Source organism: Camarhynchus parvulus, chromosome 24, assembly GCF_901933205.1.
Source record: "Camarhynchus parvulus chromosome 24, STF_HiC, whole genome shotgun sequence".
Lineage (NCBI taxonomy): Eukaryota > Metazoa > Chordata > Aves > Passeriformes > Thraupidae > Camarhynchus > Camarhynchus parvulus.
This window is the reverse complement of record NC_044594.1, coordinates 1,574,491-1,586,041: the sequence shown is the minus strand read 5'-3', so window position 1 is coordinate 1,586,041 and position 11,551 is coordinate 1,574,491. Positions and strand designations below refer to the sequence as shown.

General features: G+C 49.5%; 1 protein-coding gene across 1 annotated transcript; it reads left to right on the top strand.

Moving 5' to 3' along the window:
- The first annotated feature begins 1,526 nt into the window (after window positions 1-1,526).
- Window positions 1,527-10,357, top strand: DLAT (dihydrolipoamide S-acetyltransferase). Its single transcript, XM_030965047.1, has 14 exons — window positions 1,527-1,607; window positions 2,561-2,662; window positions 2,994-3,118; window positions 3,233-3,389; window positions 4,362-4,488; window positions 4,776-4,963; window positions 5,368-5,533; window positions 5,744-5,811; window positions 6,469-6,552; window positions 6,636-6,743; window positions 7,185-7,300; window positions 7,558-7,720; window positions 8,193-8,329; window positions 8,772-10,357. Exons 2-14 carry the CDS (start codon window positions 2,588-2,590, stop codon window positions 8,899-8,901), a joined length of 1,644 nt encoding a protein of 547 aa, XP_030820907.1. The 5' UTR covers window positions 1,527-1,607; window positions 2,561-2,587; the 3' UTR covers window positions 8,902-10,357.
- The last annotated feature ends 1,194 nt before the right edge of the window (window positions 10,358-11,551 follow it).

Below are 11,551 nucleotides of genomic sequence, written 5' to 3'. Positions count from 1 at the left end.
TCCTGGTGGATGCTGAGATGTTTTGTATCGTCTTCTGTTGACACAACACTGGCCTTGTAATTTTATCTTACTATGGAAATCCAACTGGTTGATACTGGGTTTTATATCAAGGCTCCTACATGGTTTTGTGCCACATTGGCACAACACAAGCTGCCTCCTGTTCTGCACAATTTGTGTGACTTTCTGCTTACAGACAGCGGGAGGAAAGTTCATCAATGAGCAGGTTAATTAATGGGAGAAATACATCTCTTTGGAAAAGAAACAATGATTTTCTTTCTCCCCTGGACATAATTTCTTTGTTGCATGGTCTCTAGTGAAGAGGGCATGGGCTTGTGCTACTGAGATCAATTGTATTTGAATTGCAAACTTCTCACAAGTGTTTCATTCTTTGGGTTTTACTCATCGGTTTTATTCCAGCAACAGCCACACACCTGGGCTGGAGTTTCATGGAGCAAATTTCGAAGCTTTTCAATGTCTCTTGTTGTCCAGCCTCGTGTCCTTCTCTGCTATCCAGAAGAGCAGTTTGCTTTGGGAAGTTTCTCCCCCATAAAAGCAAAAAGTGTCAATTTTAAATGAGTTTTAACAGATGTCAATTTAAAATGAGTTTTAAGAGATTTTGCTACAAGATCAAGTTGACAAGTTGAACAGGAAAGTAACTTCGAGGAAATTGGCAGAAATAAAACAATCGTAAGCAGTGAAACAGACAAGCTGGGATATGGCAGCGAGAGCACACTCCAGACCAAACCCACCCTCCGTGGAAAGAACTTCTTGCTTAGCTTGAGGTGAAACTTGGTATATTTTAGTTTAGGACTGAACGGAGCCAGGCCTTTCCCCTGACCCTGGGTGTATTTAATGTGTTCTGCCCCATCCACAGCCTGAGGCCGTTCCCGGGGAGCAGAGCCGATCCGCGGCTGTCCCCTCCTGTCAGGGAGCAGTGCAGAGCCAGAACGTGCCCCATATCCCGATTCAAAAAAAAAAAAAAAAAAAAAAAAAAAAAAAAAAAAAAAATTTTCTGCAGGCTGAGCCCTGTGCAGAGCCAGAACGAGCCCCATATCCCGTTTTCTGCAGGCTGAGCCCTGTGCAGAGCCACACGGTGCCCGATATCACCGTTTTCGGCAGGCTGAGCCCTGTACACCCGGAGCTCCGGCCAGGCCAGTGCCGAGGCGGTGTCTGAGGCGGTCCCGAGGCGGTGCCGAGGCTTTGCTGAGGCGGTGTCTGAGCCTTTGCTGAGGCGGTGCCGAGGCGGTGCCTGAGGCGGGCCGGTTCCCGCCCGCCGCCGCTTTACGGCCGCCCCAGTGTCGCGCCGCGCCGCCCGCACGGAGGTCACCGAGCGCCGCCGGCCCCGGTGCGCCCGGCCCAGCCCAGCCCGGCTGCAGCCCAGCCCGAGCATGTGGCGGGTGTTGGCGCGACGCGTGTCCCGGGGCGCGGCCGGGCCGCCCGGCCTGGTGCGGCCCCGCCGAGCGCTCGGGGCCGGGGTCGGGGCCGGGGCTGGCCCGGCCCGGCGCGGCCCGGTCTGGGGCGGCCCCGCGCCTCGCCCGCTGCTGCCGCCGCCCGCCTGGCCCCGGCTCGTCCCGCGCCGCTGCTGCAGCCTCCCGGCACACCAGAAGGTGAGAGTCACCCCCGGAGCCTGCCCCGCCTGTCCCTCGTGTGCCCTCGCTTTCCCCTCGCTTTCCCCCCTCGTTTTTCCCCTCGCTTTCCCTCTCGTTTTCCCTCTCGCTTTCCCCCTCGCTTTTCCCCTCACTTTCCCTGTCCCTGCCCCTTCTCTTTCCCCGTCCCTGCCCCTTCCCTCTCCCCCTCCCTCCTCCTTGGCTTTCTCCCTCGCTTTCCCCTTCGCTTTCCCCTTCTCTTTCCCCCTCGCATTCCCCCTCTGCCCCTTCGTTTTCCCCTCTCCGTTTTCCGTCCCCTCCCCATGTGGCTCACTTTGCCTCGGGGATTGAGTTATGGGATCATGAAGGCTGGAAGAGTCCTTTAGGATCAGCGAGCCAGCGCTGCGCTGGAGCCCCCCACGCACATGGCTCTTAGACGCCCCCCGGGGATGGGAACTCTGCCGCCTCCGTGGGTAATCCTGTTCCAACGCCTGGCCACCCAAACTGGGAGAAAATCGATATTTTTTTGTGTCTTTGGCACCACGTAGTCTAAAGTCCCTGGGTGGCTGTTGGGTGCTCCCTCCATCACCTCTGTCCTTTATCCCAGCACCCTGTTGGTCCTTGGCAGACCCAGGCCAAGCCCTGGCTCTCTGTAACCCTTTCTTGGCAGAATCATAGAGTCTTATGGGGTTGGAATGGACCCTAAAGCCATGCGCAGGGACACCTTCCAGTGTCCCAGGTTGCTCCAAGCCCCACCCAGGCTGACCTTGAACACTTCTTGGGATGGGGCAAGCACAGCCTCTGCCCTCAGCACCCAGTGCGGCTTTGCCAGGGTCCTTCACCAGCAGCTCGGGGCAGTGCTGGGGATTTGCAGCAGATCTGTGCCCCGCATGAGCTGAGGATTTGTTTCTGTCCCGTGTGTGCTGCCTGCTGCTGGATCTGCCTGGCTGTGACACTGCCCTGTCCCTCCACAGGTGGCACTGCCAGCGCTGTCCCCAACGATGCAGATGGGCACCATCGCACGCTGGGAGAAGAAGGAGGGGGACAAGATCAACGAAGGGGATCTCATAGCAGAGGTATCCTGGGGACAAAGCTGGGCTGAAGGGGATCTCTTAGTAGAAATATCCTGGGGATGAAGCTGGGCTGGAGGGGATCTCATAGCAGAAATATCCTGGGGACCAGGCTGGGCTGTCTCTCTTGAACTGCATGTCTGGCCTGGGGGCTGTCCCTGCCTGAAGGCAGATTTTAGATCCCATATCCCAATGGATGCTGGTGGGAAGGAGTGACTGTCAGCCTCTCAGAGCTGGTTTGAGGGCAAACTTCCCTAGAGCTGCTGCCTCAGGGTGATTTTTCCAGAACTGTGACCCTGGGGGCTCTGGGCTCACCATTTGCTGTTCTCTCTCAAAGGTGGAGACAGACAAAGCTACAGTTGGCTTTGAGAGCCTGGAGGAATGTTACCTGGCCAAGATCCTGGTGCCTGAAGGAACAAGGGATGTTCCTATTGGGGCCATAATATGTATCACAGTAGAAAAGTATGTATTTTCCTAACCCTTGATGTGAATTCCCCCTCTTGGGGCTTCTGGGGTGTCTTGAGTGAAAGACAGACCGTCACCTGATGGGCTTTGGGGCTCTGTGTGTTCTTCTAGGCCTGAACATATTGATGCCTTCAAAAACTACACCCTGGATTCTGCAGCAGCTGCTGCCCCTGCAGCCTCAGTGCCTCCCCCTCCAGCTGCAGCCCCCTCCCCACCACCTCAGCCTTCTCCTCAGGCCCCTGGCAGCTCTTACCCTCCTCACATGCAGGTAAGAGAGCGCTGCTCCTGCTTTAAGGCTTCTTGCACTCTTTTTCTGCCCCTGGCATTGCTGCCTGTGGGGGATTTTGTCATAAAAACTGTCTGGATAATTTATTAACTGTGCCACTTCAGTTGTGGTGTGCTTAGAGCAGGTGTTGGGGGACACCTCAGAAACCTTTTTTAATAAATTAATTTCAGCATCCCGGCTGCTGGTGGAGGAGAGGCTTGTACCTCCAGGGTTGTTGCTTTGAAAAATGAGTTAAATCTGCATTTTTTGGACAGTTGTGGTGTAAAAAGACCTTGTGCTTAGTGTGAGTAGGCTCTGCTCATATCTCAGAGCAGAACTCCAGCCTGTGGTGCTCTGGTGACCACACCAGATGTGTCTGTGGGTGACTAATAATGAATTGTGTTTGGGTATAACCTTTTTGCTTTGCTTGGCTTTTGAAGTGTATCCACGGATGGATTTGAGCACTTTGTGCAGGGGGTTGCTTTGACACCCCTTTGAAAAGAAAATCTGGAATATTGAACCCCATCCCACATGTGGGAACTGATTTATGTGAGATGTTACTCAAAGTCAGGCATAAAATAATTAATGAATGGCTTCTAAATGTGTGTTTTGGCTACTAAAGTTGCTTTCTTCCCTCTGCTTGCCCCCTCTGCCCAGTTTTGCTCCCCATGTGTGCGTCACAGTGACAAAGTGACTTGCTGCAGCCTTCCTTAGCCTTGCAGGGTGATGGCAGTGATGATAATTTTGATTTATTCATTTCTTGCCCTCTGCTCTTGCTTGGTCTCCTGCTCAGGCCTTGCTAACAGAAGCCAAAGCAGCACAGAGGGACAGCCCTGCTTGGCTGTCATGGAGCCAGACTAGGAGTGCATTAAAGCTGCTTCTTTAGGTTGGCATCATTTCTCAGGAGTCCAGCCTGTGTTGCTGAGGCCTGGGGATGAGCAGGCTCTGACTGTGCTGTGTTCTGTGCCTTCCCAGATCACCCTCCCTGCTCTGTCACCCACCATGACGATGGGCACAGTGCAGAGGTGGGAGAAGAAGGTTGGGGAGAAGCTGAATGAGGGAGACTTGCTGGCTGAGATTGAGACAGATAAAGCCACAATCGGTGAGTCCCCGGCCAAGGTGGGTGAGGTGCCCTTGGAAGGGCCCTGAGCAGCCTCTGCCAGCTCCTCTGGCTGCTCAGAGGGGTGGTGCTGTGGGACAGGTTTTGTTAACATCTCATCCCACTGGAGAGCTCCTAAAAGCACTTCTATTTCCTCATCAATCCTTCTTAGCAAGTGCTAAGTTCCCTGCTGGGAAGGGTTCTCCTGCTTCAGCTGCCAGTCTCCAGCAGCAGCAGCACTTGGAGCAGCCCTTGAGCTCCTCAGTGTTGTTTGTTTCTCTCCCCTGCAGGCTTTGAAGTGCAGGAGGAAGGCTACCTGGCAAAGATCTTGGTGCCTGAAGGAACAAGAGATGTGCCCTTAGGAACTCCCCTGTGCATCATTGTGGAGAAGGAGGCTGACATCCCAGCCTTTGCTGACTACCAGGCTGCTGCAGTCACTGACATGAAGGCACCAGCTCCTCCTCCTCCTCCTCCACAGGTAAGGAGAACTCATGGGCACCACTGAGAGGCCTGAGCTGAGCTGTTGTTGACAGTGTGAAGCCCAGGCTTCAACAGGAGTGTTCTGATTTGTGAGTGCAAGGCTGATCCATGTGCTGAGAAGTGATCACTAATTTGCCCTCCAAGACCTACAGCAGGTTTCTTTCATTCTGATCTTTTTCCCAGCTTGTTGCTTGTGCCAGTTCTGATTCCTCATCCTTGAAAATGGGGAGCTCAAGTTCTTTATTTTATTTGGTTTTTTATTCAGCTCACCTCCTTCCCAGTGAGTTTCTGATTTAATTTCTGGGAAGCTTTGTGCACACGAGTCATTATCTCTTGATTGATAATTAGATGGGCCAGTTCTCTTGCTGTGGTTTCCACTGATGGCTTTGATTCTTTGTTAAGGTGATGGCAACTCCTGCAGCTGCTCCTCCTCCTGCCCAGCCTGCTGCTGCTCCTGCTCCAGCAGCCCCCTCAGCAGGGCCACCCCGCAAAGGAGGAAGGGTCGTGATCAGTCCCCTGGCAAAGAAGTTGGCAGCAGAGAAAGGAATCGACCTTACCCAAGTGAAAGGTACCTTTCCTTTCCCCTTCTTTGCTCTCACTGTCAGTTTTCTGTCCCTGTAGATCCATATTGTCCTGTTCTTCCTGACTGCAGCTGTGAACCAGGGGTTGTGTCCAGTGATTCTCTCTGTTGAATAAAACTGAATGAAACTTTGCTTTAGAAGCAAAGCCGTGTTGGAAATAATCAAAATCCTCTCCTGTTTTCCTTTGTCCCTTTCAGGCACTGGACCAGATGGCAGAATCACCAAAAAAGATGTGGAGTCATTTGTGCCATCAAAGGCTGCTCCAGTGAGTAGGCTGGAAATCTGTGGGAAGGGATTTTACAGGCATGGAAAGCTCTGTGGAAGGGCAGTTCCTGCATGGAACTGGCATTGCTGGATTGTGTGGGTGGTGGTGACTGTAAGGTTGGGAAATTTAACCTGCCAGAGACACTGGTGAAGGCTTCTCCCTTTGTTTGTCCCTTTGATATTCCACTGAGAACAAAAATAGTGCGCTGTTAAATCTTCATGGGCTGAGGTCGCCCAGTCCCAGCTGGTCCAGATTGCTGAAGAGAGGGGGTCAGAAGGAAAGCCAGACCTAGCAAAGCCCAGCCTGTCACTGCTGCCCCAGAAGTGCTCTGATGCTGTGGTTTGTGTTGTCCCTGAGCTGATGGAGGTGTTTTCTGTGTGCTGCAGTTTGGGAGAGCCCCCCAGCACAGCTCTGCTGTCTGTGCAACAACCAGAGCAGGACTGGCTGGGCTGGGAGCTTCACAGCAGCACATCTCAGTGCTGAGCTGCTAAATCACTCCATGCTGCATTTAGTAACCAAACAGAGGGGTCAGAAGGAGCTTGGTGGGCACTGGGGAGGTGGAAATGACTGCTGCTCTTTCCCAGGGGCAGCTCAGCCTCAGCACTGAGCTGCAGTTGCCTTTGGGTGCTTCTGGGGTGACGCTGGTGTTCCCTGCAGGCTGCAGCTCCGGAGGCAGTTCCTGGGGTGGCAGCAGCACCCGAGGGGACCTTCACAGACATCCCCATCAGCAACATCCGCAGGGTAAGGGCTCAGTCTGTGCCAAGGCCGCTGTTCTGGCTGGGAGGGTTCCAGGCTGATTTGTGTCCATGCTCTGCACACCCCAGGTCATTGCTCAGAGGCTGATGCAGTCCAAACAAACAATACCTCACTACTACCTGTCCATCGATGTCAACATGGGGAAAGTCCTGGTGCTAAGGAAGGAGCTCAATCAGGTGAGTTCTGGCATCTTGCCTTGGGAAAAAACCATTCTTTTGAGTGCCTTTTGTGGGTCAGTTCTAGATTGTGTCAGAATGAGATTTTCCTCATATCTACTCCTTCCTGACTTCCCTAAGGGGCTGTTCTGAGCTCTGCTTGGTGGTGATTCATTATTTCAGGTGGAAAATAAAAGGATAGAAAGATGTTTAATAAGAAGAAAGGTAAAAAAATTAGGCAAAAAAATTCCAAGCCAAGTTTGAGGAAAACAAAACATTAACAAAACCTGTGTTCTTAAATTATAAAGGAGATACTTTCACCTTCTAAATTATCCTTGAATTTTAATGCTTGCAAGTGGTGTGATTGTTTTCTAATGTTTCCTGTGAACTGCAGTGACTGCTGTTGTTAATTGGGGTGATGTGTAGGGGACAAACTGACACCTGGAATCTCTTCATTTGCAGGAGGTCTCAGAGAACATTAAGCTTTCTGTCAATGATTTCATAATTAAAGCTTCTGCACTGGCATGCTTGAAAGTGCCTGAGGCAAATTCTTCATGGATGGACACAGTTATTAGGCAGTAAGTTTATGGCATGGTCAGAGCCAGAAACTTCCTTTGTTCATGGCAAAACAGAACTTCTGGGATTTGAGGGAGGGGAAAAATATGATGTGAAGCTGAGAGGTTCTGTTAAAGTGATAACATCTTTGAGTCTAAGGCTGGTGGGAAAGGTGAAATAATTGTCGCAAATTCATGTTAATTTTGGGTTGTCTGGACTGTTTTTGTTTTTCCTGTTTGCTCCCTTGCTGGAGTGGTTTCAGCTGCTGTGTGTGTTGCAGGAATCATGTGGTGGACGTGAGTGTGGCTGTGAGCACCCCGGCAGGGCTCATCACCCCCATCGTGTTCAACGCCCACATCAAGGGCCTGGCTGCCATCAGCAAGGACGTGGCTTCCCTGGCAGCCCGAGCCCGGGAGGGCAAGCTCCAGCCTCACGAATTCCAGGTCAGACACCCGAGGTGCTGTTAAACTCTGCTGCTCTTGACTTGTTTGAAAGGAGCAAAGGCTGTTTTGTGATGTTTGAGCCTCGTTCAGTAATCACAGAATGTGCTGAGTGGGAAGGGACCCACAGGGGTCATTGAATGCAGCCCCTGGCCCTGCACTGACACCCCAAATCCCACCCTGGGCATCCCTGGAGCACTGTCCAACCCTCCTGGAGCTCTGGCAGCCTTGGGGCTGTGCCCATTCCCTGGGGAGCCTGGGCAGTGCCAGCACCCTCTGGGGAAGAACCTTTCCTGATCTCCAGCCCAAATTCCCCTGGCACAGCTCCAGCTCTCCCTGGATCCTGTCCCTCCTCACCAAAGAGCCTCCCCTCCTCAGGAAGCTGCAGACTGGAATGAGGTCCCCCCCTCTCCTCATATTCCCACATAAAACAGTTTTTGTGAGTTTGCCCCTGAATGTGTTTGTTTTCTTTTAGGGTGGTACTTTCACAATTTCCAATTTAGGAATGTATGGGATTAAGAATTTCTCTGCCATAATCAATCCACCTCAAGCCTGCATCCTGGCAGTGGGTTCCTCAAAAGAAATACTAGTACCAGCTGATAATGAGAAAGGGTGAGTTTCCTTCTGATCCTGAACTCAAACTCTGAAATCATGCCTAAGTTCCTAACACCTACATTAGATAATAATTTTAAAAACCTTAAAATGTATTGTTGACACAGTGCTTTCAGTACTTTCTTCAATTTGTATTTAAAGGATGGATCCTGTATTAATATCCCCTTGCTTGGAGCTAAAATTTGATTGGGGCAAGGAGAGCTGAGCTCCCTGCCCTCAGGGGAGCACACAGAGGTGTTTTTAGTGCCTCTGGGAAGTTCCATCCTTGGTTTTCCTAGAGAAGGAATGAACATGATCTGCTCCCCAGTGCAACTGGGGGAAACATCTGTCACCAGGCACCAGCTGCTATTCCTGGCTCTCCAAGTAGCTTTTCTGCTCTGTAAGTGGCACTGCCTTGCAGAGAGGTGTGTTTTTAACCCTTTTTTTGTTGTTTTTCTCCCAGCTTTGACGTGGCCAGCGTGATGTCTGTCACCCTGAGCTGTGATCACCGTGTTGTGGATGGAGCAGTTGGAGCACAGTGGCTTGCTGAGTTCAAGAACTTCCTTGAAAAGCCAGTAACCATGCTGCTATAATTTAACCATGCAAAGCAGAATTTTCATGGGTCACACTGTTGTGTTTTAAACAAGCTATTTAGACTTTAGTGTTCAGACTTTGAGAGAGTTCCTTTTTTTATTTAAAAAATGTATTATATTATCTGGTAATGTTATTTACCAGTCTGTACAGAAAAAAAAAAGTTTGCAAAAGTGCTTTTCAGAGCAATATTACAGCTACACTGTATTTTTATACAGTTAGTTAACTTGCAAACTCTTCCAAAACAGAGTTGAGCGTCCCAGATTTTAAATAAAACAAAATTATCCTGGCATTGTGCCACCTGCTTCTAAACTCGGGTGCGCAGGGGCTGCACACCAACAGTTTCATGACCTTGGTGTTGTCAGAGCCTGGAATTTCAAACATCTCTTGCCAGGAGCGCAGGTGAGGTGGCCACAGGAGGGACAAGAGGAGGGGAAGTGCCCCATTGCTGTTCTGGGCTGGGAGGTGGCACAGCAGGGCTGGGGACAGAGTCCCAAAGGCCAGCGCTGCTGTTCCAAAATTCCTGTTTGGAATTTGGCTCTGGCCGGGACCTTCTCAGCTCCCTGAGCACTTTAAGGTGAAGGAGCTCTGCGGGCCGTGGGGTCCCAGCTCTGGGGCACCACACAACGTGCTGTGCTGTCTCTCATGGACTCTCACTGCCATCTGCTTCTGCTGTGGAACCTGTGCAGCTGCTGTTCCTGTGGCTGAGTTAACCCCGGGCTCTGGTGCCATGGAAGTCACTGTTTTGCAGAATGTTCAATGTGTGGTGGAAGGCAGTGTAGGCAAATCACACATGCTGATAACCCCAGCAGGGGATGGGAATCATGTGAGGACTGGGATGTTTGGGATTTTTCATTTCAGGCATTCTAACATAGGAAGCTCTGACTTTAGCCACTGGAATTGCAGACCTTCCCTGGATTGTCCATGTTGTCCAACCCCAGTGAAGCTGCAGAATGTGCTCTCCATGTACATATTGTATGTAAGGTGCTTCTCTAGTCTGTTGGACTCGTGTCCAGTTACCCCAGGCATTGTAGCCTGCAAGGGCTGCAGTGCTGAACATTCTGAAATTCCACTTTCCACATGGAAATGTTCATGTAAAAAAAAAGGACAAATGTGCAGTAATGACAGAGTGACCAGGAGAATTAAATAGGGGGGCAGAGTTGAAAAAAAAAGGAAGAAATTGTTCAGGCTGATCCTGTTATTCTGTATATTGTATTAAGTACTGTCTCCTGTAAAATTCTACATAATTCACTAAAGATACTGAAAGAAAATACTGTGGAAATTAAATATTTTTGTGGGAACTATTTAGTGTGTGGTTGCTGTGATGCCTTGCTTAAGCGCGCAAAAAAAAAAAAGTGCATTAAGATTTTGGATTTTCTTGAATGACCTGAAATACCCTGATTCCAGACTGGCTCTAGTGAACCCATGTTCCATTAAATGTTGGGAATTGACAACTACTAAACCATGTCCCAGTGCTTTTCTCTTCAGCTGTGTGTGGCTTTCCTGCTGTGGCTCAGTGCTCTGCAGCCTTTCAGTCTCACAGTGCGACTCACCCTATTAACCTGAGATGTAATCACAGATCGTGAAAAAGGCCAATCACTTGTTTTTAAAATTTTTAAAAGTTTAATAGTAATAAAATGGTTAAAAAAATAGCAACACGACTAGAGTAATAACAATTTGGACAAATTGAATTAGGACAATATGAGACAATAAAAACAAAGAGTTACGGATGGCCGGGTACCTTTTTCTGGGCATCACAAGCCTGAAAAAGGACCCACATTAACAGAGGATTAACTCTTAAAAGCAACAGCCTGTTGCATATTCATATACTTCATACTTGAGGCATAAAATTCCATTCAAATACAGGATTCTGTCTGGGCAGTGTCAGCTTCTTCTTCTAAATCTTAACAGCGCCTTCAAGGTGGGAAGAAGTTTGTTTCTTCTGATAAAAAGGCAATAAATTCTTTTTCTCTGAAAGATTCGGGTGTCCTGTGGCTGCTGTCTCGCTGCAAGTCCTTTCTTTTAAACAAAGCATCTTACATAGCATAGTTTCTATTTTAACAATTCTTATAACCTAAAACTGTATTTAACACAGCACTTAAAAGAATTAATACAGCATGACTTTTTAACACAACACATATAATATTCATTTTAATATGTGCGAAAAGCCAATCATAAAATACGTGCATTTTTCACACAGATCTTTCGCTTTTTGCTGTCTGCAGCTTCCTCTCTGCTCTGCTCACCCGTGGGGCTGTGTGTGACAGGTTGTTCAGCATTAAATACTTAAAGAGAGCTGCTCTAACCATGGCATCCTGTCCGTTTATTTATTTACCAAAAAACCATCACTACTGTCCCTGCAGTAAAGCGTGTGGGCCTTGGTGGTTCTTTACTACAGCACATCACGAATTCTGTAACTAAATATTCAGCTATTCTTTGAAAATTTACAGTCTTGACTCATTTTTTGTGCTATTCCTCCAGCCTTCCTTTTCTGCTTGCATCTCTAAAGGCATTTGAGATATTCACCCCTCATGAGTAAAAAGTGAATTAAAAATGCCCTTAACCCCACTCCTACCAAAGATTTTCACTCTGGGATTTTGTTGTATAATCTGCCAAAACTTCAAGAAATCTCAGTCGTTTTCCCAAGCTGTG

What these genes read in the sequence shown, in the direction of transcription:
- DLAT (XM_030965047.1), top strand. Translation starts at nt 2,588, where the DNA reads ATGCAGATGGGCACCATCGCACGCTGGGAGAAGAAGGAGGGGGACAAG. An exon ending in TCCAGCCTCACGAATTCCAG is followed by an intron (nt 7,721 to 8,192) that starts GTCAGACACCCG and finishes GTTTTCTTTTAG; the next exon opens with GGTGGTACTTTCACAATTTC. An exon ending in CCAGCTGATAATGAGAAAGG is followed by an intron (nt 8,330 to 8,771) that starts GTGAGTTTCCTT and finishes TTTTTCTCCCAG; the next exon opens with CTTTGACGTGGCCAGCGTGA.